The 22,190-nt window shown below is 42.4% G+C and overlaps 1 protein-coding gene across 3 annotated transcripts in view; it reads right to left on the bottom strand.

The window, feature by feature from the left end:
• The window catches only part of LOC144694851 (transcription factor COE2), a 257,043-nt gene that overhangs the window by 40,696 nt on the left and 194,157 nt on the right, over nucleotides 1–22,190 (bottom strand). For all 3 annotated transcript variants that reach the window (XM_078565496.1, XM_078565497.1, XM_078565498.1), the window contains exons 11-13: nucleotides 12,662–12,750; nucleotides 4,185–4,250; nucleotides 365–542 (exon numbers count right to left, since the gene is read on the bottom strand). In XM_078565496.1, the coding sequence (XP_078421622.1) occupies nucleotides 365–542; nucleotides 4,185–4,250; nucleotides 12,662–12,750 (333 nt within the window). The remainder of the gene's footprint in view (nucleotides 1–364; nucleotides 543–4,184; nucleotides 4,251–12,661; nucleotides 12,751–22,190) is intronic.

Below are 22,190 nucleotides of genomic sequence, written 5' to 3'. Positions count from 1 at the left end.
TTGGAGTGAGATCTTAAGAGACATGTAGTGAGGAAATGGCATTTAGTACACCCTTTCCTCTGCAAACCCTGTATGATCCAGTTCATTAGGGATTCTATCCACCACAGCAAAGGTAGCAAAGAAAATAAAGGATCCAGTGAGAAGCAATTATTCAAACACTCTGAGAGGTTATAATGAAACTTTTCGGAAATGATTCCATCGAAGACCATCAGCATTAATCACCTTCTACACCATTACTTTGATGAACACTGAAGCCCATACCAGTTAGTGTCAATACTCAGTCTTTGTTCCTGCAGCAGGATATGATGAAAATGAGTTGTGACTGCCTGAATGCCTGACCTGTACTTGTATGCTTGCAGCTTACCTTGGCTGTTGCCCTGTGCAGACTCTGAAATGCTGACTCCCAGTTGACTGCCGTAGGAATTCATCCTCATCATGCTGCTGTGACTGGGAGTGTTGGAGAGAGTAGGAAGCTGGCTGGGGGTCCGAGGCACACTATACAGAGCTTCTGCAATATCAGCTGCTCGCTTCAGGATGATTTCCTGTAGAGCATAAGAAATTTTACAAAATGGAAAAGGCCACTGAGCCTGAATCAGGACACCATGTCCTTTTGTCCTTGGACATAAAAATTATGATTTATTTTACATACAAGTACCTCAGTGTTTTTTCCTCCTAAAATCATGTGGCTATGAAAACCCAAGTATTGTGTTATCTAATTTCCTCCCGCAGTGCCTGCATTTTGAGCCTTGGCCCCTCACCTAGATTGCTAATTAAAAATATCTTCAATTTATGACAGTTTTGAGCCTACTGACCTTCTGATCATTTCCCTCACTACCCCCATATCTAGAAATGCATTTAATTGCTTTTGAAGCAGTTACACTTTCACCTCAACAGCCTCCTTTGTTGGAAATCTCAGGCTATTTCTTCTCTCTGATTTTCCAGCATCACTATCCCAAAGATGCTGATTCATCTGGGAGCACAGTTCCACTGGCTTTGCTTATTCTCCGTTACCTCACCCTGTTTATTCTTCATGTGTGAGCACCAACTACGAATGTTGTCAGGCTTCCCAAATGCAGAAAGTACTAGGGGAAAACACTGTTCTGTCCTTATCCATGATGATACAAGTTCACTTTCTAGCAGAACACTCGGTCCTGGCTGATTTTTCTTCTCTAATCCAGAGGCACTGAAACCAATTGTTGTCCCCATCCCGCATCCCACAACCTCATCCTCCAGCATCAACTAACTCAACACATAATGGGATTGAACCTGGGACCTCCCTGGTCAGAATGGCTCAGAACCAAATAAGGTAATGTTGGTCACTTTAGAGAGTTAAGATTATTTTTTCTTACAGTTCTTTTGTTGCTATTATCAAGTGAGTGCTCCATTTTGAAAGTTATTTGCAAATCTATCTAATCAGGTTGTGAAGATGTGTGTAACTCTGATTATGGAGGCATCACTCCCAGAATTGTCATGCAATGTCAACAGATTTGCATGAATGACTCCCTTTTAAGAGCCCCATTTAGATCCAAGCATGAGATATGGTTCATGAGCGCAGTTTTATTTACCACTCTCTTTGAATTTGAAGATCGATATGGCAATACAGAAACTGATAACATTTCTATTGTTTTCAGTCCAGGGAACTCCAATCTTCCTGGACTGACCAATTTTATGTTTTCAGCTCACATACAATTACCTTGAAATGCACACTAATATTACAGTCCTATATTTATTACAACATCAGGAATAGATATATTACTGGAATATAGATGACAGGCTACTAAAATGAACAAATCAAGCACAATCTTAAATTGAAAGAGTTTTCAGACTTTCCCTCCATGTCTTTTCTTCACCACCCCCCCACTCCCCTTTTAAGTTTTACTTTTTAACTCATTTCACCTTTTGTAACTTTTGTCTCCTGCAACTTAAAAATCTTCACCTTGTGTTTGAACAGTTGGAGCACTGAAATAGGTAAGAAAATGCCTTTGAGAAATTGCCATTCAATAGTTGAAGAGCAGCCCCAAGGAATAGATACTTGGCTGAAATCCTGCTTGACACAGGCACTGAAATCATGCCTGTAATCAAGCAGGAAGGAAGGGTTAGTGAGACAGACAAGTAAACTTGTCACTGACATGCAGAAGCAACTAGAATAAATCAATAATAAATCTGCCTTCCATTTTGAATAGTTTTGAACTGTAGCTCAATAGGTTCAGTTGTTCCTGCACTGTTCCTTCAATCGTCCAATGGAAACAGACAATGAATCAGCAACCCATTTTAAATCATATTGGCGCTTTTTGTGGTTAAAGTGAAATTCCTTTTGTTAGTTTCAAGTTTCTCTATAGAATTCCTGATGGATCTTTGAGTAACTGCATAGCTTGAGTTGTACTGAGTGATACAGAACAGGGTTAATCACTGACTCCTTTACTCCCAGAGTGTTATTAAAGATGCTGTGACTGCTCTTAGCACCCATGTACAGGGGCAGTCAGGGGGAGACAGGGGAAGAGAAAAATCACCCCCTCTTGATCAAAATCACCCACTCCTGGGATCAGGGGGCTATCAATGGCCATAGAGTCAGCACTTTTCAGAATATTGAAGAGGGAAGAGAAATATCAAAGAAAAACATTCATTATTCAGTTTCCTCAAACAAGTATCCAACACCAAGTCTTATCATGTTTTGTCAGAGTCTCTCCTGCTATGTTTACTGCACTCCATTTGCCAATCAGAGAAAGGATACTCGTCACCCATAAGATCAACACAGATGAAGACACCAATAAAACCCATCCTGTCACCATAAAATAGCAAGAATTCTTGCTTGAATGAACTGGTGCTCCAGCAAACTGCTCAGTACAAGTACCACCATTCTGGAATCAAGCCTGAAACAACAAGCCTAAAATCATCTGGACTGAAGCCGAAGACCACACTGGTGCAATGCCAGGCCACTCAGCTGAGCTCATGAATAGAGGCAGCTATAAACCTGTTCATTGATGATACATTAGATTTCCACAAATTCTAGAATCTTAGAATGATTTGTCTTTGTTAACAATAAATATGTGATGTTTGCCCTTGTGGTTTTGTTGGTTCATGGCAAACTGATTGTAGTTCTGAGCCATATCAGTTTGTGCTGAGTTTGTTGCTTCCAAATGGGTCCAAAATTTGGGCTCTCCAGTTGGTCTCAGTGGGACAGAGCAGGAGAAAGCAGCCATGATTTCTCTGGCTCCTGATCACTATCCAGTGAATCTTGCTAGCAAATATGTGTGAATAATAGCTGGAGGAACGACTGGTCAGCTGGGCCCGTGGAATAACCTGTTGGGTGAGACACTAGAGGACTGCAGGCACTTGTGGAGTGGACCCCAGCAGGTATCAGGAGGGGAGGAAAATTGGGAAAGAGCACTTCCTGAGGTTTGACTGCGATGCGACACACTGATGTAAAATGACCCTTTGTATTGAGCTGAATGGCCTGTTTCTGTGATGTACGTTTTATATAATTTATGTATTTCTCCACCGTACATTAAAGGACCACAATCCAGGAGATTGGAAGGTGCTATTAAGAAGTTCAGAAGAGGTTACCTTTCTTTTCCATATTTCCCCTCAGAGAAGCAAAGAATGAGATAGCTAACTGCACAATGAAGCTTCTTTGGCAAATCAGTATAGTCTTCCACAGGAGCTGTGTGCTATTCAATGTGAACAAACTAAGGTATTTTTACCTGAAGTTACCATTTCAATGTTTACCCAGAGCACTTGGGGCAGCATAATCAAGTTTAGAAAAAAATTGCAGATTTCAAAACAGTACAGATAATTAAACTTGTTGCTGTTGTTGTTGGTTTATCAGATGTGTTACCAGGTGCCCCTTCAGAGTCCTGATTTCAGATTGGCTGCTGTGACAATGTTACAGAGTGAAGATCAATAAAACTGATTGAGCAAAAAGATCGGCTATTCAGATATGATCTTGTCATGATTTGGTGGGGGATTTTATGAAGTTTCTTGTAAAGTAAATGGTTTGTGAACAAACTTTCATCTTTCATCTTGATTCACTTTCCGACTCAAAGGATTTCCTATTATGTATTATAAAAAAATTTATTATAAATATATATCATATTGTATCACATATCATATATATATTCTCGTGAAGGCCTGACTCCATTTGAGTGACTGCTCTTTCGTCTTTCTTCACAAGCATTCTGCTGTACCTGATTATTTGGTGGTCCTCCATACAAGGCCTCAACGAGATCGGCTGCTCTTTTCAGTAACATCTCCTGTGGGGAAAACAGTCAATTAATCTCTTATACAAATCCATGAAAGGACCACAGGTCTTAACTTAAGCCACAAAGTGTCTCAGAACTACTAAACATGTTAATAATAGTGGTAACTTGACTACTGCTTTTTCTGTGCCAATATTTCTTGGGGCTGTTCGATAGAGCCTTCATGCTTGCTTCTATTGCTTCTCTCTGTTGACCCTGGCTTGCATTCAGCACAGGAAGAGATAAAGATTTTTTTATTTTAATGAGTGTAATGGGCCAGAAAAATATGTTGCTTGTGGTAGGGCCATATTCTTATTCACGTAAACTGCAGGTCACAGGGCAAAGCTGACACAAGCCATTGCTTGTTCAACCATCCCACCTTTGAAAAACAGACCTAGGAGGTCAAAGAACAGCATCTGGTAAACTGTGGGCTACCCTTTTGATGGCATAAAAATAGGTCACAAGAGACACACCAAAGAGGACTGCCAATTGAACACGCCTAACCAAAAAGGCACAGAATTGTGGAAAACCCAGCACAAGAGGCCAGTCTGCCTGCTTGCCTGTGCTGCTGCTGCTAAAGCTACCTACTCCAGTCCCATCTTCATGCTCTTTCTCTTCATCCTTTGGTATGACATGTCAAGTGCATATTTAATTTCTCTCCTGAAAGTTATGATTGACTTGGCTTCAGCAATCACTTACGGTGATATATTCCTTATTCTATTCCTTAGTGAAAAAGCTCATTCTCATTTTCTCTTTATGGTTCGCACACTGAAATGGGATGTCACTAATTCAACAACCAGTGAGAATAACATCACTTTTTAAAATTTATTCGTTCACAGGATGTGGTGTTGCTGGCGAGGCCAGCATTTATTGCCCATTCTGAACTGCCCTTGAGAAGGTGGTGGTGAGCTGCCTTCTTGAACCGCTGCAGTCCATAGGATCATGTGTGGCTTGGAGGGGAACTTGCAGGTGGTGGTATTCCTTTGCATCTGCTGCTCTTGTCCTCCTAGGTGGGAGAGGTCGCAGGTTTGGAAGGTGCTGTCGAAGGAGCCTTGGTGAGCTGCTGCATTGCATCTTGTAGATGGTACACACTGCTGCCACTGTGCATCAGTGGTGGAGGGAGTGAATGTTAAAGGTGATGGATGGGGTGGCAATCAAGTGGGTTACTTTCTCAACCCTTTCATATTTTTTCAGCACTTAGGTTATAGTGGCCTTGAGAGCTGCACTCACATCCCATGAAAGAATTACATTTCCCAGTGAATACAACCCTAGATTTTCAATTCTCTCATTATTACTATGCAATAGGTAGTATTGTCCTGATGCATCACTGTGGGAACCATTGCTCTTGAGATGCTCTATGTGCTTGAACCCAAATGAGCTAATATTATTCCGTAACCTGAGCTCAGCTTATTTACATATTCTTGCTGTGCTCCCCCACTTATTGCATGGCATGCTGAGAGTCAGGGACAGAATGATGAGTATCAGGAACAATGAAAAGGCTGCTGACTGCCCTTCTGGTTCTGACGTCAAAAGGACTAGTTCAATGACCCTATTTCATTCATTGACTATTTGAGTCCAAGAAGCAACAATGAAGGAGGAAAGGTGACTCTCTGGGATGGAGACAGCCATCATGAAGGCAAAGAAACTAATTTCATGGTGCAGGCCTCCCTTGAAGTACCCATTCCAAATATATCTGGAGTGGACACCCAATTTTTGTTTCATTGTTCATTCATGGATGTGGGCTTCGCTGGTTGGGCCAGCATTTATTGCCCATCCCTAGTTGCCCTTGAGAAGGTGGTGGAGAGCTTACTTTTTGAGCCGCTGCAGTCCGTGTGGTGTAGGTACATCACAGTGCTGTTAGGAAGGGAATTCCAGGATTTTGACCCAACGACAATGAAGGAACGGTGATCTATTTCCAAGTCAGGATGGTGAATGACTTGGAGGGGAACTTCCAGGTGGTGGTGTTCCCATCTATCTGCTGCCCTTATCCTTCTAGATGGTAGTGGTTATGGGTTTGGAATGTGCTGTTGAAGGAGCCTTGGTGAGTTCCTGCAGTGCATCTTGTAGATGGTACACACTGCTGCTACTGTGTGTCAGTGGTGGAGAGAGTGAATGTTTGTGGATGTGGTGCCAATCAAGCGGGCTGCTTTGTCCTGGACGGTGTCAAGCTTCTTGAGTGTTCTGGGAGCTGCACTCATCCAGTTCAAGTGGTGAGTATTCCATCACACTCCTGACTTGTGTCTTGTAGATTGTAGATAGGCTTTGGGGAGTCAGGAGGTGAATTACTCATTGCAGGATTCCTAGGCCAGAATTTTTCGTGTCGACGAGTTAGGGGCGGGACCTGCTCGCCGACACGAAAATGACGCGGGATGACATCAGGGGGAACCCCCGACATCATCCCGCCCCATTTAAATATTCAGCAAGGCGGGCGGACAGCTGATTTCGCTGTCCGCCCGCCAACCTGTCAATGGCCAATTGAAGCCATTGACAGGGTATTTAACCCAATTAAAGGCCCTTCCCGGCCAACCTTAAGGCTGGCGGGCAGGCCTGGAGCCCCAGTGGGCTTCTGAAAAAACATGAAACTTCATCCACTGGCGGGATGAGGTTTCATGTCTGTTTTTAAAGGTTTAATAAAGTTTTAGTCATATTTATTAACATGTCCCATCTCATGTGACATTGTCACATGAGGGGGACAATTTAATAATTTTTTAATTTTTCTATTTTTGATGTTTATGAAGCTTTCATCGATCTCCCTGAGACAGCACTTAGTCTCAGGGAGATGTGTGCTCTTTAGCGCGCATGCGCAAAAGAGCGCACTTTGACAATTGGGGAATCCCTCCCCCCCACCCGCACAGGAAGCCCGCTGGGCGGGCCTTAACTGGCCCACCCACTCAAAATGGCGGCGGGGCCCGCTTCGGTGGCAGCGATTGGCTGCCTGCCCGCCGCAGAGCCAGTCGGGCGCGCCCGCCCATCAAGGGCAAAAGTCTGTCCCTAGTCTCTGACCTGCTCTTGTGACCACAGTATTTATATGGCTGGTCCAGTTCAGTTTCTGGTCAATGGTAACCCCCAGGATGTTGATAGTGGGGGATTCAGTGATGATAATACAATTGAACATCAAGGGGCAATGGTTAGATTCTCTCTTGTTGGAGATGGTCTTTGTCTGGCACTTGTGTGGCGTGAATGTTACTTGCCACTTGTCAGCCCGAGCCTGGATATTGTCCAGATCTTGCTGCATTTGGACTTGGACTGCATCAGTATCTGAGGAGTCATGAATGGTGTCGAACATTGTGCAATCATCAGCAAACATCTCCACTTCTGACCTTATGTTTAAGAAGGGAGTGAGGCAAAAGACGGAAAATTCCAGGCCGATTAGCCTGACCTCAGTTGTTGGTAAGATTTCAGAGTTCATTATTAAGGATGAGATTTCAGAATACTTGTAAGTGCATGGTAAAATCGGGCAAAGTCAGCATGGTTTCATCAAGGGGAGGTCAAGCCTGACAAATCTGTTAGAATTCTTTGAGGAGGTAACGAGTAGGTTAGACAAAGGAGAGCCAATGGATGTTATCTACTTGGACTTCCAGAAGGCCTTTGACAAGGTGCCACACAGGAGGCTGCTCAGTAAGATAAGAGCCCATGGTGTTAGAGGCAAGGTACTAGCATGGATAGAAGATTGGCTGTCTGGCAGGAAGCAGAGAGTGGGGATAAGGGGGTCCTTCTCAGGATGGCAGCCGGTGATTAGTGGAGTTCCGCAGGGGTCAGTGTTGGGACCACAACTTTTCACTTTATACATTGATGATCTAGATGAAGGAACTGAGGGCATCCTGGCTAATTTTGCAGATGATACAAAGATAGGTGGAGGGACAGGTAGTATTGACGAGGCGGGGAGGCTGCAGAAGGATTTGGACAGGTTAGGAGAATGGGCAAAGAAGTGGCAGATGGAATACAACGTGGGGAAGTGTGAGGTCATGCACTTTGGTAGGAAGAATAGAGGCATAGACCATTTTCTAAATGGGGAGAGAATTCAGAAATCTGGAGTGCAAAGGGACTTGGGAGTCCTAGTCCAGGATTCTCTTAAGGTTAACTTGCAGGTTGAGTCGGTAGTTAGGAAGGCAAATGCAATGTTGGCATTTATTTCGAGAGGACTAGAATATAAAAGCAGGGATGTGCTGCTGAGGCTTTATAAGGCTCTGGTCAGACCACATTTAGAATATTATGAGCAATTTTGGGCCCCATATCTCAGGAAGGATGTGCTGGCCCTGGAGAGGGTCCAGAGGAGGTTCACGAGAACGATCCCAGGAATGAAAGGCTTAATGTATGCGGAACATTTGAGGACTCTGGGTCTATACTCGATGGAGTTTAGAAGGATGAAGGGGGATCTGATTGAAACTTACAGAATACTGAAAAGCCTGGATAGAGTGGACGTGGGGAAGATGTTTCCATTAGTAGGAGAGACTAGGACCTGAGGGCACAGCCTCAGAGTAAAGGGAAGACCTTTTAGAACAGAGATGAGGAGAAACTTCTTTAGCCAGAGAGTGGTGAATCTATGGAATTCATTGCCACAGAAGGCTGTGGAGGCCAGGTCATTGAGTGTATTTAAGACTGAGATAGATAGGTTCTTGATTGGTAAGGGGATCAAAGGTTATGGGGAGAAGGTGGGAGAGTGGGGTTGAGAAATTTATCAGCCATGATTGAATGGCGGAGCAGACTCGATGGGCCGAAGGGCCTAATTTCTGCTCCTATGTCTTATGGTCTTATGATGGAAGGATGGTCATTGATGAAGCAGCTGAAGATGATTTGACCTAGGACACTACCCTGAGGAACTCCTGCAGTGATGTCCTGGAGCTGAGATGACTGATGTCCAACAACCACAACCATCTTCCTTTGTGCTAGGTATGACTCCAACCAGTGGAGAGTTTTCATTTTGATTCCCATTGACTCCAGTTTTGCTAGGGCTCCTTGATGCCACATTTGATCAAATGTGGCCTTGATGTCAAGAACAGTCACTCTCACCTCACCTGGGGAGTTCAGCTCTTTTGTCTGTGTTTGAACCAAGGCTCTAATGAGATAAGGAAACCAAAGTGGACGTCAGTGAGCAGGTTATTGCTAAGCAAGTGCTGCTTGATAGCACTGTTGATGACCCCTTCCATTACTTTCCTGATGATCGAGAGTAGACTGATGGGGTGGTAATTGTTTGGGTTGGATATGTCCTGCTTTTTGTTTACAGGACATACCTGGGCAATTTTCCACATGGCTGGGTAGTAGCTGTTGTACTAGAACAGCTTGGCTAGGGGTGCAATAAGTTCCAGAGCACAACACTTCAGTAGTATTGCCAGAATATTGTCAGGGCCCTAGCCTTTGTACCATTCAATGCCTTCAGAATTGAAGCATTAGAAAGTATTTACAGCAGAGAAACAGGCCATTCAGCCCAACAGGCCCATGCCAGTGTTTATACTTCATGCAAGTCTCCTCCCATCCTTCTTCATCTAACTCCATCAACACATCCTTTTAATTTTCATTACAGCTCAGACCATAATAAGCATAGGCAATTTACAGGTGCCTCCCAATTTCTGCATTGGTTTAAAATGCCAAGGATAGACTCTGAGCAGATCTCATGCTTAGCAGCCCCCTAAAGTGAGCAGTGAGCGCCTAATGTGCACCAGTGGTGTGAATGTGAAGTTCTGAATTGTCAGTCCCTCCCATTGCTGCTTTTTTAAAAAAACACTTAATGTGATGTCGGTGTTGCTGTCAAGGCTTGCATTTATTGCCCATCTCTAACTGTCTTGAGAATGTGGTGATTGGCCATTTTTTGGAAACTCAGTGTCTTGCTGCACCATTTCTCAGGGCAGTGAAGAGAGTTTGGAGTCACACATAGGCTAAGATAGGTAAGGACAGTAGATTGCCTTCCCGAAATGATATTAGTGAACCAGGTGGCAATCTGGTCATTTCATGCTCACTATTGGCTTTTTCTTCCAGATTTGCTTAATCAACTGGATTTAAATTCCCTTGTTGCCATGATGGGATCTGAACTCATGTCTCTGGATCACTATCCTCTGGATTATTTATCCAATACTAAAGCCACAGTGCTACTGTTACCACTCAGTTGTGCTGAACCTTTTCCATTATTCCAATATCTGAGATGAAATTTGAGAAAAATAATTTTTTGAAGTAAACAGTTTAGAGGAATGAAAGTTCATTTCAGCCAGCTGTTCCTTTATCAGTGAACTGCCAAACACAGTGTAATAAATCCCAGACAGCATAGTGTGTGTGTTTTGGTGTTAGATGTTCTTGTAAACTTTGTATGCCAACTTTACCCACAGACATTGTTAAGTGGAAGCAGTGATTCACCACAATTTAACTGCACATATGTTAAAGGTTCAGTTTGAAAGCCACACTGCACACACCCAGCATTTGGCATGATATAATCAGCTAACTATGCCAGACCATCTGATAGATTTCTCACAGCACTGTAATAAGTGATGACACCATGGAAGAATTCAAATGTTCTTTGCAGGGAAAAAATACATGTAGAACATTTGGCAACATTTACAATGTGAGCAGATCTAATCGTTCAACATTTCTGTTGTTCTGGCAACAAATATTGAGATCTGTTGACTCAGAACTGTCCATAGTGCTGAAACAGACAGGTGTGAGTTGTCAAGGCCTCCTAATTAAGCTTAATGATTTAAATAATTTCTCCATCTGAGAACCATTTCAAATCTGTGGTTTATTCGTAACAGTATAATGTAGTAAAATGCATGTGATCCCTTTTTCCCAACCCTTCTCTGGTCTTCTGGTCTGAAGCTCTTCTGAAGCCCATGCTCTTTGATTTAATGCTTCCTCTCCTAGACTGTATTACAGTGTGAAACTGATATTTAGACTTTCTGATATTTAGCATGTCTACTTCTTTTATGGAAAGAACAATGGAATCCCACTAAAAGGAGAGCCTGCAAATGAAAAATGCCTGAAATAAGAACCAAAATTGTCAACAAAAAAATAAAATTGGACAACTTGATAATGAAGTATGGAATGGGAAAAAGCCACTTTGCCTGTCAATCCTATTGCATCAACAGAGCAGTCTATTTTCCAGCTCCTGAAGAAGTCTGACCAACCACACAGATCACTTCCAAGAGCAGCACCCTGCATTAAATCTCCCCTGGTTTGCGCTACTTAGCGGGAGTAATGCTGTCCATGAAACAAAGAGTGTTGGCAGAGCTAGATGTTCCAAGAGGAACAGGACAACCTGGCACTTATTTGTTAATATTGCCGTTGATCTCCTGAGAAGGGACTGCACCAGGGGCCGTTATCTACTCATCAATGAGGTTCGCTGTGAGCAAACCATTTACCCTTCATCATCCCTGGTTGTTAATGGAGATACCCAATGTAGTGATGTACAGTGCAGGTGAGCAGATTCCTGTTCCACGCTTAGTGTATGGCCAGTTGGGTAATCTCAGACAGGGCAGCAGTTGGATTGCTTACAGTTGACCTCAGCACCCTTTGGCTTGGGAGCTAGCTCTGAGTTGATGTCTCATGAACCCCTTACTGAGAAAATTATGCATGTCATGAAAGGATTAGATTGGGTTTGTGATTCCCCCTCGATGGTCAAATAACCTTTCGTTGCTCACACCATCTGGTTTCCCCTGTGAAGATCTACTTCATGAGATTACCTACCACAGCTTTCAGGAGAGGAAGACAAAAAAGTGACATGTCTGAAATGTTACATCTTCAAACTCTGAGGCTTCTTAAACCTGCGTATGTCTGTAATGTTTGGATCAAAATTTAATGTTACGTAAGTGGATGAAACACATTGAGTGTAGGTGTTCGGATAGGAAATAGTTACTTGTCAACAGGTGATTAAGTTAGTAATTAGAGGTTAGTTGGTTGGCACATCACTGGGTGCATATAAAGGGGAAACAGATTGAGGTGTCAGCTGTGGCTCAGTTCATAGCACCCTCGCCTTTGAATCAGAGGGTTGTGGGTTCACGTCCCACTCCTGGAAAACCAAGAACTGTGATTGTACTCAAAGAATTGCAATCTGTGACTGTTGATAACTCGAAAGAGTATAAAGGGGAACAGGTGGACATAATGGCTTAGTGATAATGTTTCTGGACAAGTAATCCAGAATCCCAGGATAATGCTCTGGGGACACAGGTTCTGATGCCACCATGGCAGCTGGTCAAATTTATGGGGCTATCCCCTTAATTTGATTGTTAATTTGATAAATGTGGCCTTTTTGTTGAATTTTTGTGCTCAGAGTATAAAGAACAAACAGGCGATGATCTGGGATGAAGGTTTATACGAGTTGAAATAAAGCTTTATCTGGAAGAAGTTAAGACTGGGTTCTTTCTTTCCTTTCCAACTTCCCACTAGAATTTATCAGTAGGTACTAATTTAATTTGCAATAGAGTGTAAACATGGGTTATACTAACCTTTGCTAGTCTTTCTGGATCACCTGGATGCCTAGGAATGACCTTCTGCAGCCTCTGGAATCCATAGTCTATTGTGGGCTCATTCAGGGCTGTAGAACCAAGTAAGAAATTAATCATTTTAGTTCCTGCAAGATTGCATGTTAATATGTACTGTGCACTAGAGCTTGAAACTCTTTGTAATTTTTGTTTTTAATTGAGAAGGATAAAGTGCAGGACATTATCATTGAAAAAGTCAGAAACAAGATGATTAATCAAGGAATGGTACTTGGTACTGGTTAGGGCTTGTTTTAACTTCAATGATCGTGTTGTGGGGTGGTGGAATAGAAAGTGGCATATTGCAACTTGGGAAGGTCTACATAGGAAAGCTCAGAGCTGAGGTATCTGAGATATGTCATTTGATATATCACAAAAACTTTGCAGTGTGTTACACTGGAACAAGGCTGTGCCTTTCCCCTAGCTGAAGCTTAGGGTGCTCCATTTGGTGGATAAGAAAACTACTCAAAGACTGCTAAATTGTGATAGGATGTATAGAGGGCTGCAGGGGTCATTGTACGAGCCTGCATCAGAATGACTTTGAGTGACAGACACATTTATACCATCTTAACTCAGAAATACTGTTTCTTGGAATCCACATAAAACTGGAAGTGAAACATTATCCCAGATTTTTCAAATAAATGCTTTGTTATTCATTGACTATAAGGGCCTTATATGCAATTAAATTGGGTAGTGTTAGACTAATTCCTAGTAAGTTCAGGTGCAGAGGTTGCAACTTCCCCTAATTTGAAAGTAAATGGCCATCCTAGTCAGAAAGCCCACACCACGGTTAATGATCGAGGGGGAAAAAATGTCACAATGGTACAGTCAATGGTGCGCGTCCAAATTTGGCATCAATGGATCTGCAGGGCATGTTGTTAAGGCAGATTTGAGGGAGCTTTACTTTATGTCTGACTTGTGCCGTACCTGACCTGGAAATATTTGATGCTGCAAAAGAAAGATTTCTGTTCCGTCGTACTGACGTTCCTCCTTTATGAAAACAAAATTCATCCAAAAAAAATCCCCTCAGATTTTTTAAAAGAATCTGTAGCTACTAGTTATATTCTTTCAATAATATATTTTTGAAGTCCAGCGATGTTTCCTATTTATCCTATTGAATCCTCAAAGAGTGTAGAAAGAGGCCATTTGGCTCATCACTCCTTAAAAGAGCTTTCCAATTAGTCCCTGTTCCTTGCTCTTTTCCCAGAGCCCTGCAATTTTTCTTTCCCTTCAAGTATTTATCCAATCCCCTTTTGAAAGTTATGATTGACTCTGCCCCACCACCCTTTTAGGTAGAGCTCCAGGACATGTCAGCTCCGTGAAGAGGAAAGGAGCAAAAACAGAAAAAGGAATGAGGGTGTTTTTCTTCCTGCCCCACACTGCCCCCACCCAACCAACCCCAACTGCCTGCTTGAGAGTCTAAAAGTCAAATGCCATAGTCTTCAAACTGAGATAAGGAGAAACTGCTGAACTCAGTTGTGAATTTTTTGGTATTCTCAATTCTAGAGCATTGAGTGCTCAGCCATCGATAATATTTGAGGCTGAGAAACTGATAAATTTTAAAGCAATAAGGGATATAAGGATTGGGTGGGAAAGTGGCGCTGAGGTAGAAGATCAGCCATGTTCTTATTGAATGGCAGAGTGGCTAGAGGAACTGTATTATCTACTCTGGGTCCTTTTTTTACCTCTGCAGCATGGAGAGGATGGGCCTTCACCAGAGGCTCTCTTATGCCTGGATCCTGTAAATCTCATTAGCTGTACAATTCTATTATCATAAAGATGGGTTACATGACTTATAATAGTCTGGATTACATTTTCCATGTTCCTCTGAATCTGTCTATAGTAAACGCAGCCAGGAATTTACAACTCAACGGAGATTTATATTATCACCTTCATTACAGCTTTGGTTCAAACATCCCATGGACAAAAAACCTCAATTCCATTGGTAAGCTGAGAGTGACTGCTCTTGACTTCAAGGCATCATTTGGCCAAGTGTGGTATCAAGGAAATCAGTGAGAAAACCCTCCGCTGGTTGGTGGTTGGAGTCATACCTAACACATAGGAACATGTCCGGCTTCCAACAACCACAACCATCTTATCCACATTGCAGGGTAGTGTTCTCAGTCCAACTATCTTCAGCTGCTTCATCATTGACCTTCCCCCCTCCCCCCCCCACCCCAAACAAGGCATTCCTTTGGTAAATCCCCCCAACACCACCCTCCAGTGACCGGAAACTTTACTTTAAATTTAATCAGCCATATACATGCTGTGGCTACACAACAGGTCAGAAGCTGAGAACCTAGCAGCGAGTAACTCGTCACCTGACCCCACCCCCCCCCGCCAAACCTGTCCCACTGTTCACAAAGCATAAGTCAGGAGTGTGATGGAATGCTTTCCACTTGTCTGAATGAGTGCAGCTCTAACAGCACTTAAGAAGCTTGACACCTTCCACGACAAAGTAGCCCGCTTGTTTGGCACACCACCCATCACCTTAAACATTTGCTTCCTCCACCACTGGTGCACAATGGCAGCAGTGTGTACCATCTACAAGATGCACTGCAGTAACTCACCAAGGCTCCTTCGACAGTACCTTTTAAACCTACGACCTCTACCGCCTAAAAGGACAAAGGCAGCTGATGCAAGGGAACTTGCTTCCTGCAAGTTCCCCTCCAAGCCACACACCATCCTGACTTGGAACTATACTACCATTTCTTTGCTGACACTGGGTCAAAATCCTGGAACTTCCTTCTAAACAGCACTGCAAGTGTTCCTACATTTCCTGGACTGCAAGAGCTCGAAATGGTGTCTCACCACCACCACCATCTTCTCGAGTGCAATTAGGAATGGCAATAAATGCTGACCGAGCCAGCGATGCCCACATCCTACGAACTGTTGCTACGTCCTTTCACCTAGGCCTGTTCATAACATACACAGCAGGAACTATTTAATAGGAACAAGAAAATTACCCCTTCCCAGCCGAATGTCATAAAACACCCAAATTGTTTACGTCACTAAATAGCAGGGAATATTTTCAAACAGATAAATTAAAAAAAAACACAAAACTGGATGTTAATGGCAGAATCAATTATCACCCTCAACCCTATCGGATCTAATTTGATAGCATGATTCAGTCACAGTATTCTTGCCTCTGAGTTAGAAGCTTGTGGCCCACTGCAGGACTTGAGTACATAATCTTGGCTGACCCTTTAGTCAGCGCTGAACAAGTGCCATTCTTTCAGATGACAAATTAACTGAGGCCCTGTCTACCTTATTATGCAGACATGAAAGATCCCATGACAAAATTTGAAGAATAGCAAGAGAGTTCTACTAGTATCCTAATATCATTGAATGAGAGCATAGAAAGAGGCCATCATTCCTGTGGTAGTGCTATTCAATTAATTCCAACATTTGTTCCTTAACCAAAATACAAAAAATGATTAGCTGTCATTTATCTCATTACAGCTTGTGGGGCCTTGCAATGCACACATTGATAGTTGCATTTACCTACATTGATACTGATGGTACTTGGCTGTGGAGCTATTTCAGATATCCCGAGGATGTGAAAGCTGCAATAGAAAATGCTAGTTCACCCTTTGTGCCAATGTTTTCTGTTACACTCCTTTCTTAAACCTCCTGACTTTGCTATTTTTCTCCATGCTTTCTCAACCATGCTTTTGATTGATGCCCAATTCTCTCAAGACCACTAACTCTCCAATATGGCACTGGTTTTGTTATATGTTAAAGATGCTTTATGAATCCAAGTTGTCGTTTGCATTTTTCTTTCTCCGGTTTTCTCTCCTATCCTGAAGGCACTGACTCCTGCTGGGGAACAGTTCTACAGATGCCAACATTCTCTGGCCCTTCATCTCAGTTGCCTTTCATCAAGTATGACATTGAGCGAGTGAGTGATGGCAGGTTGTTAAATAAGGAGGGCAACATAACCAACCCCAGTCTGAATCATGTGACACTCTCTCACTCTTATCTTTCAACAGGAACTACTGAATAGGAACAAGAAAATTTCCCCTTTCCCAGCCCAATGTCATAAAACTCTCTGCTGGGTGAGATGAGTTAAATCAGCACATGCCTGGATTTGGAACCTGAGATCCTCCTTCCCATGGTGCTGCTATCAGCCCAGTCCCCAGGGCTGTCCTAGTTTTAAAATGATTCCAACCTTTTGACATATTTCTGAAAATGAAAATCACTGACTCAACCTTCTTCCATTTTCTCGCACCAAGTTTTCTATAGAAATTGAGAATTCCTGTAGATATTGGAGCACTGAAGGTCTTTGCATGTTGCAAAAAAGTTGCATCAACTTTAGGAAGAAGATGACTGAAAAGCCAAGTAAGGGAAGATTCTATTCATTAAGAGCTTGCAAACAATTTCCAACAATTCTCTAGGCGGTGATTTTAATGTTACTGAGAAATATATCCTTGCAAGTAATTTAATAATTCACCAGTGGGAGGAAATGCCAGTGGCAATTACATCATCAGAGAATGTTCATCATCCTGTTTGGGATACTTGCCGGAGAGCTTGTGGTGATAAAAGGCTCCCCAGAGCACAAGCATGTGGCGCTTGAGGTGAGGGGATTGGGGGAGGGTTTAGTGCTGTTCTGCTCCTCGGGCCCATTGTCCTAATAAATTACTGCCTCCACAACATATAGCTCACAGATGGAGCTCAGCGATGCAATTGCAGCTATGCCTCCAGTGGGAAATTAGAGAGCTGGAATGGGCAACTGTATTTAACCCCTTCTGAGACCTAGGGTGGGCCCAATGCTAGCTGTGGAATGTGTGGAGAGTTGGAGAACTGTTTCTTAGTCTTGCCCCTCAGCAACAGCTCCCAAAAAGAAAAGATGAAGCTACAGTTTTAAGCAGCCCAATAGGATTAATTGATTCTGGGAACTTAAGCATTTCAGTTCTTAATATGCTCAAAGCAACTTTTATGTTTTCTTATTTCTGTCATATTTCTCCCCTTGGCCTCCTCAACTGAAGACACTGACTCATGTTGGGGTACAGTTTCCCAGTTGCAGGCTGTCTCAGTTCCTCACATGTGGCTGTGTGTGAGCTAGTGAATTTCAGCAAGCTCGTGCATCTGCTCGGGACATAATTGCACTAATCTTTGCCCTTACCTGACCTCTGAACATGTCAACTTTCCAACAGGTGATCAGGAGAACAGGGACTCAACTCATATCCTCGGCTTCACAACTGTGAATGTTCTATTTTTGGACATGAAAGGAATTGGAGGATATGTGGATCAGGTGTGAAAATAAAGGTCAGCCATGATCTTACTGAATGGCAGAGCAGATTTGAGGGGCTGTATTGCTGACTCCTGTTCCTATTTCTTATGTTCTTATAATTGTGGTCGCATTATTTCTGTGAAGAATAGGAACTGAAATCTGAGGCTTCTCAAAGTCACATGGAAATATTTCTGGACATTTTTTGTGCAGAAAACGCATATGTAAACTGAATAATTTTCTTGTAATTGTTTAATATCTATGATCTAAGCAAAGCTCATTGGAGAGCTTGGCTTGGTGAAAGATGTTTGTTGGAAAGATTTTCCAAGAATTGTTTGGAGTGATTTATCTGTTCCTTGTGTTTGACAGCTGTTGCTGACTACCTATTTTTGTACGCTTTTAATCTTGCTAAATGGTGATTTTCATTTTTTGATTGCTGCATGGGTATTAGTGGTGTTCTATGTGATTTTGTTGATTTTTTTTTCTTGCAATCAAGTGTAAGTATGCTGGAAAATTTGCTTCAGAGAAAGTGTAACTCCAAAATGTGACTGACTGACAGGGGAATTGCATGATTTTTATGATTGGTGACTGTTTACAAAAACTATACTGAAACCCAGGGCTGTTCCAAAGAATGAAATGCAAGATTTGTTCTCAGTTGTATTTATTTGATCAGTTTATTTCTGCTGCTATTGTCTGCCCTCGTATTCTCCCCTTGAAATTAGATGATCGTATCTCCACTAATTCATTGCTAAGAGAGACCTGGCGAAGTACTAAGTGTTGCCATGTATTGACTAGAAGAAAGAAATGACTTGCATTTATACAGCATCTTAGCAGGCCTCTCATGTTCCAAATTGCTTCACATCCAGCAACTTGCATTGATATAGCACCATTAATGGTAGTAAAACATTCCAAAGCACTTCACAGGACTATTAACAAACAAAATTGGACACCAAGCCACATAAGATGTTGACACAAATGACCAAGGTTTGGTCAAAGAGGTAGGTTTTAAGAAGCATCTTAGAGGAGGAAAGAGATAGAAAGGTGGAGAAGTTTAGGGAAGGAATTCTAGACCTTAAGGCCTTGGAAGCTGAAGGCATGGTGGCCAATAGTGAAGCAATTAAAATTATGGAGGCCAGGATTGAAGGAAAGCAAAGATGTCAGTGTTGTGAGGCTAGAGGAGTAATAGAGTTAGGGAGGGGTGAGGCCATGGGAAAATATGAAAACAAGGATGCGACTATAAAATCAAGGTGTTGCCAGACCAGGAGCCAGTGTGATTAAGCAAAATACTGCAGATGCTGGAAATCTAAAATAAAAACAGAAAGTGCTGGAAAAACAAATCTTCTGAAGATGAATCGTATTGGACTCAAAATGTTAACTCTGCTTTTCTCTCCACAGATGCTGCCAGACCTACTGGGCTTTTCCAGCATTTTCTCTCTTTATTTCAAGAGCCAGTGTAGGTCAGTGAGCACGTTTCAGTGTAGGCAGCCCACTGTCATTTTATTTATTGGATGTGGGCACCACTGGCTAGGCCAGCATTTCACTGCCCTTGTTCAGAGGGCATTTATGAGTCAAGAGTCTGGAGTCACATGTAGGTCGACCAGGTAAGGACAGATTTCCTTCCATAAAGGACATTAGTGAACCAGATGGAATTTTACAACAATCATTAGACTTTTAATTCCAGATTTTTATTGCCTTTAAATTCCATCATGGGATCCTACTGAACCACTAGAAATGGGCTCAGTTTCAAAATTCTCTGACAGAACATTGTTGCACTGAAGCGCCAGCATGGATTAGGTGCTTAAATTTTCAAGTGGGGGTTGAACCCAAAGCTTTCTGATTCAGAGATCAGACAAGAGAGCCATACTGACAGTGTTAGAAAACTAGCAGCAGTTCAAGCATTATTCTGTATCCTTGGTAACAGGCCACTCACTTCCTCAATGGCTCTTATGTGACTGTTTTCCTCTGTGCCAACAACTCCTTCGATTGCTTTGAGAGATATTTACAGACGTACTTCAAATTTGCAAAGACTGAAGAAATCAATGGAATCAGTGTTTCTCTGTCAGAAAGTGAAAGCTCTGTCAGGGCTAGAGACTGGAACTCGGGTGTAAAAACCAACTCCAACAAGATGGTATATGCTGTTCATGTGAATTGTGGAAATCTCTAACTGTTTATTGCGCAGGTTCTTGGGTTAAAGGGAAAGGCGCAGACTGATATGTAACTTGTCTTTCTGTTGGGTGTAAAGGCCCTACATGAAATGAGTATCAACGGATATCAGTGGGTGTGTAACCATGGTAGAAAACTGCTTCAAAATTTGGCAAATCTCATATAACAATGAAAGCTGGTAGAATGCGAAAATGTAATAAAGTAGGAATGATCTTCTGAGCTTTGAGTTCAGCCAGAGGAAGCGTTAGTCTGCATCTAACCCAGGCAATAACTGGTCTCAGCTTATCTGAAGGAAAAGTGGAGTAACCTATGTTGTGCCTGACCTGCAAGTGTTTAAAGGGAAGAATAGAGGGAAAATAAAGAATATAGGCCTACTTGCATGTGTGCACCTCTTTCCTCTGAGCCCATTTTGCTGTTTGTTCGCTGCTTGCTGCTCACCATTAGAGGTTGATCAGTCACTACACTTTGTCTTGTGGATTACTTTTCCCAAGCCATTTTTTTTCCTATGACCTGCCTTCAAATGCTTTTGTACACATCTCTTTGTATTTTTCATCCCTTTCTACACTCAAACATAGCGGCCAATAAATACCCCGCTTTCTCTCTGCTAGAAAATGTACTGATATTTTCTTTTACGTGACAAGTATTTACGAATTAAAGCAGTTTTCCAACATTTGATGATAATATGACGACTCCTAAAGTTTGTCCAGAATAACTCAGTTCGATTCTATTTCTTTTGCTCTGAATTTGATCCCAACATTTACACTGATAGTAATAAGGTATGTGAAATGTTGAACCACTATTTAATGTTTTCAGCACCAAATCCTCAGAGTCTCCTAAGTAGTAAGATTGTGAAAGAGCCTTTCTGTTGCCAATCTTCAGATTTGTTGCTTAATTCTGACATTTTCACTGGAGTGATGTTAAATGACTGCTTATCAAATATGCATCACAAAATCTTTTGATAAAGTCCCTCATAAGAGATCAGTGTTTAAAATTAAAGCACAGTATTGGGGGTAATATATTGGCATGGATTGAGAATTGGTTAACAGACAGGAAACAGTGTAGGAATACATGGGTCTTTTTCGGAGTGGCAGGCGGTGACGAGTGGGGATCTGAAAGGATCAGTGCTTGGGCCCCAGATATTCACAATATATATCAATGATTTGGATGAGGGAACCAAATGTAATATTTCCAAGTTTGCTGATGACACGAAACTTGGTGGGAATGTGAGCAATGAGGAGGGTGTTAAGAGGTTTCATGGCAATTTAGACAGTTTGAGAGAGTGGGCAAATAGATGGCAGATGCAGTATAACGTGGGTAAGTGTGAAATTATCCACTTTGGTAGGAAAAACAGAATGGCAAAGTATTATTTAAATGGTGATAGATTGGGAAATGTTGATGTACAAAGGGACCTGGCTGTCCTTGTACATGAATCACTGAAAGCAAGCATGCAGGTGCAGCAAGCAGTTAAGAAGGCAAATGGTATGTTGGCCTTCATTGCGAGAGGACTTAAGTACAGGAGCAAGGATGTCTTACTGCAGCTGTACAGGGCCTTGGTGAGAATACACTTGGAGTATTGTGTGCAGTTTTTGTCTCCTTACCAAAGAAAGGATATACTTGTCATAGAGGGAGAGCAGTGAAGGTTCACCAGACTGATTCCTGGGATTGTCGTATGAGCAGAAATTGGGCCAACTAGGCCTCTATTCACTGGTGTTTAGAAGAATGAGGGGGATCTCATTTAAACATATATAATTCTGACAGGGTTGGACAGACTGGACGCAGGAATGATATTTCCTCTGGCTTGCGGGTCTAGAACAGTCTCAGGATACGGGGTAGACCATTTATGACTGAGGTGAAGAGAAATTTCTTCACTCAGAGGGTGGTGAACCTCTGGAATTCTCTAATGCAGAAGGGCGTGGAGGCCAAGTCACTGTATATATTTAAGAAGGAAAATAGATTTCTGGACTCAAAGTGTCAAGGGGTATGGGCGAGCGTGGGAGTACGGTGTTGAGATAGAGGATCAGCCATGATCATACTGAATGGTGGAGCAGGCTTGAAGGGCTAAATGATCTACTCCTGCTTCTGTTTTCTATGTATCTATGTTTA

Source organism: Cetorhinus maximus, chromosome 20 (genome assembly GCF_964194155.1).
Source record: "Cetorhinus maximus chromosome 20, sCetMax3.hap1.1, whole genome shotgun sequence".
Classification (NCBI taxonomy): Eukaryota; Metazoa; Chordata; class Chondrichthyes; order Lamniformes; family Cetorhinidae; genus Cetorhinus; species Cetorhinus maximus.
The sequence above is the reverse complement of the archived record's forward strand: the minus strand, read 5'-3'. Positions and strand labels throughout refer to the sequence as shown.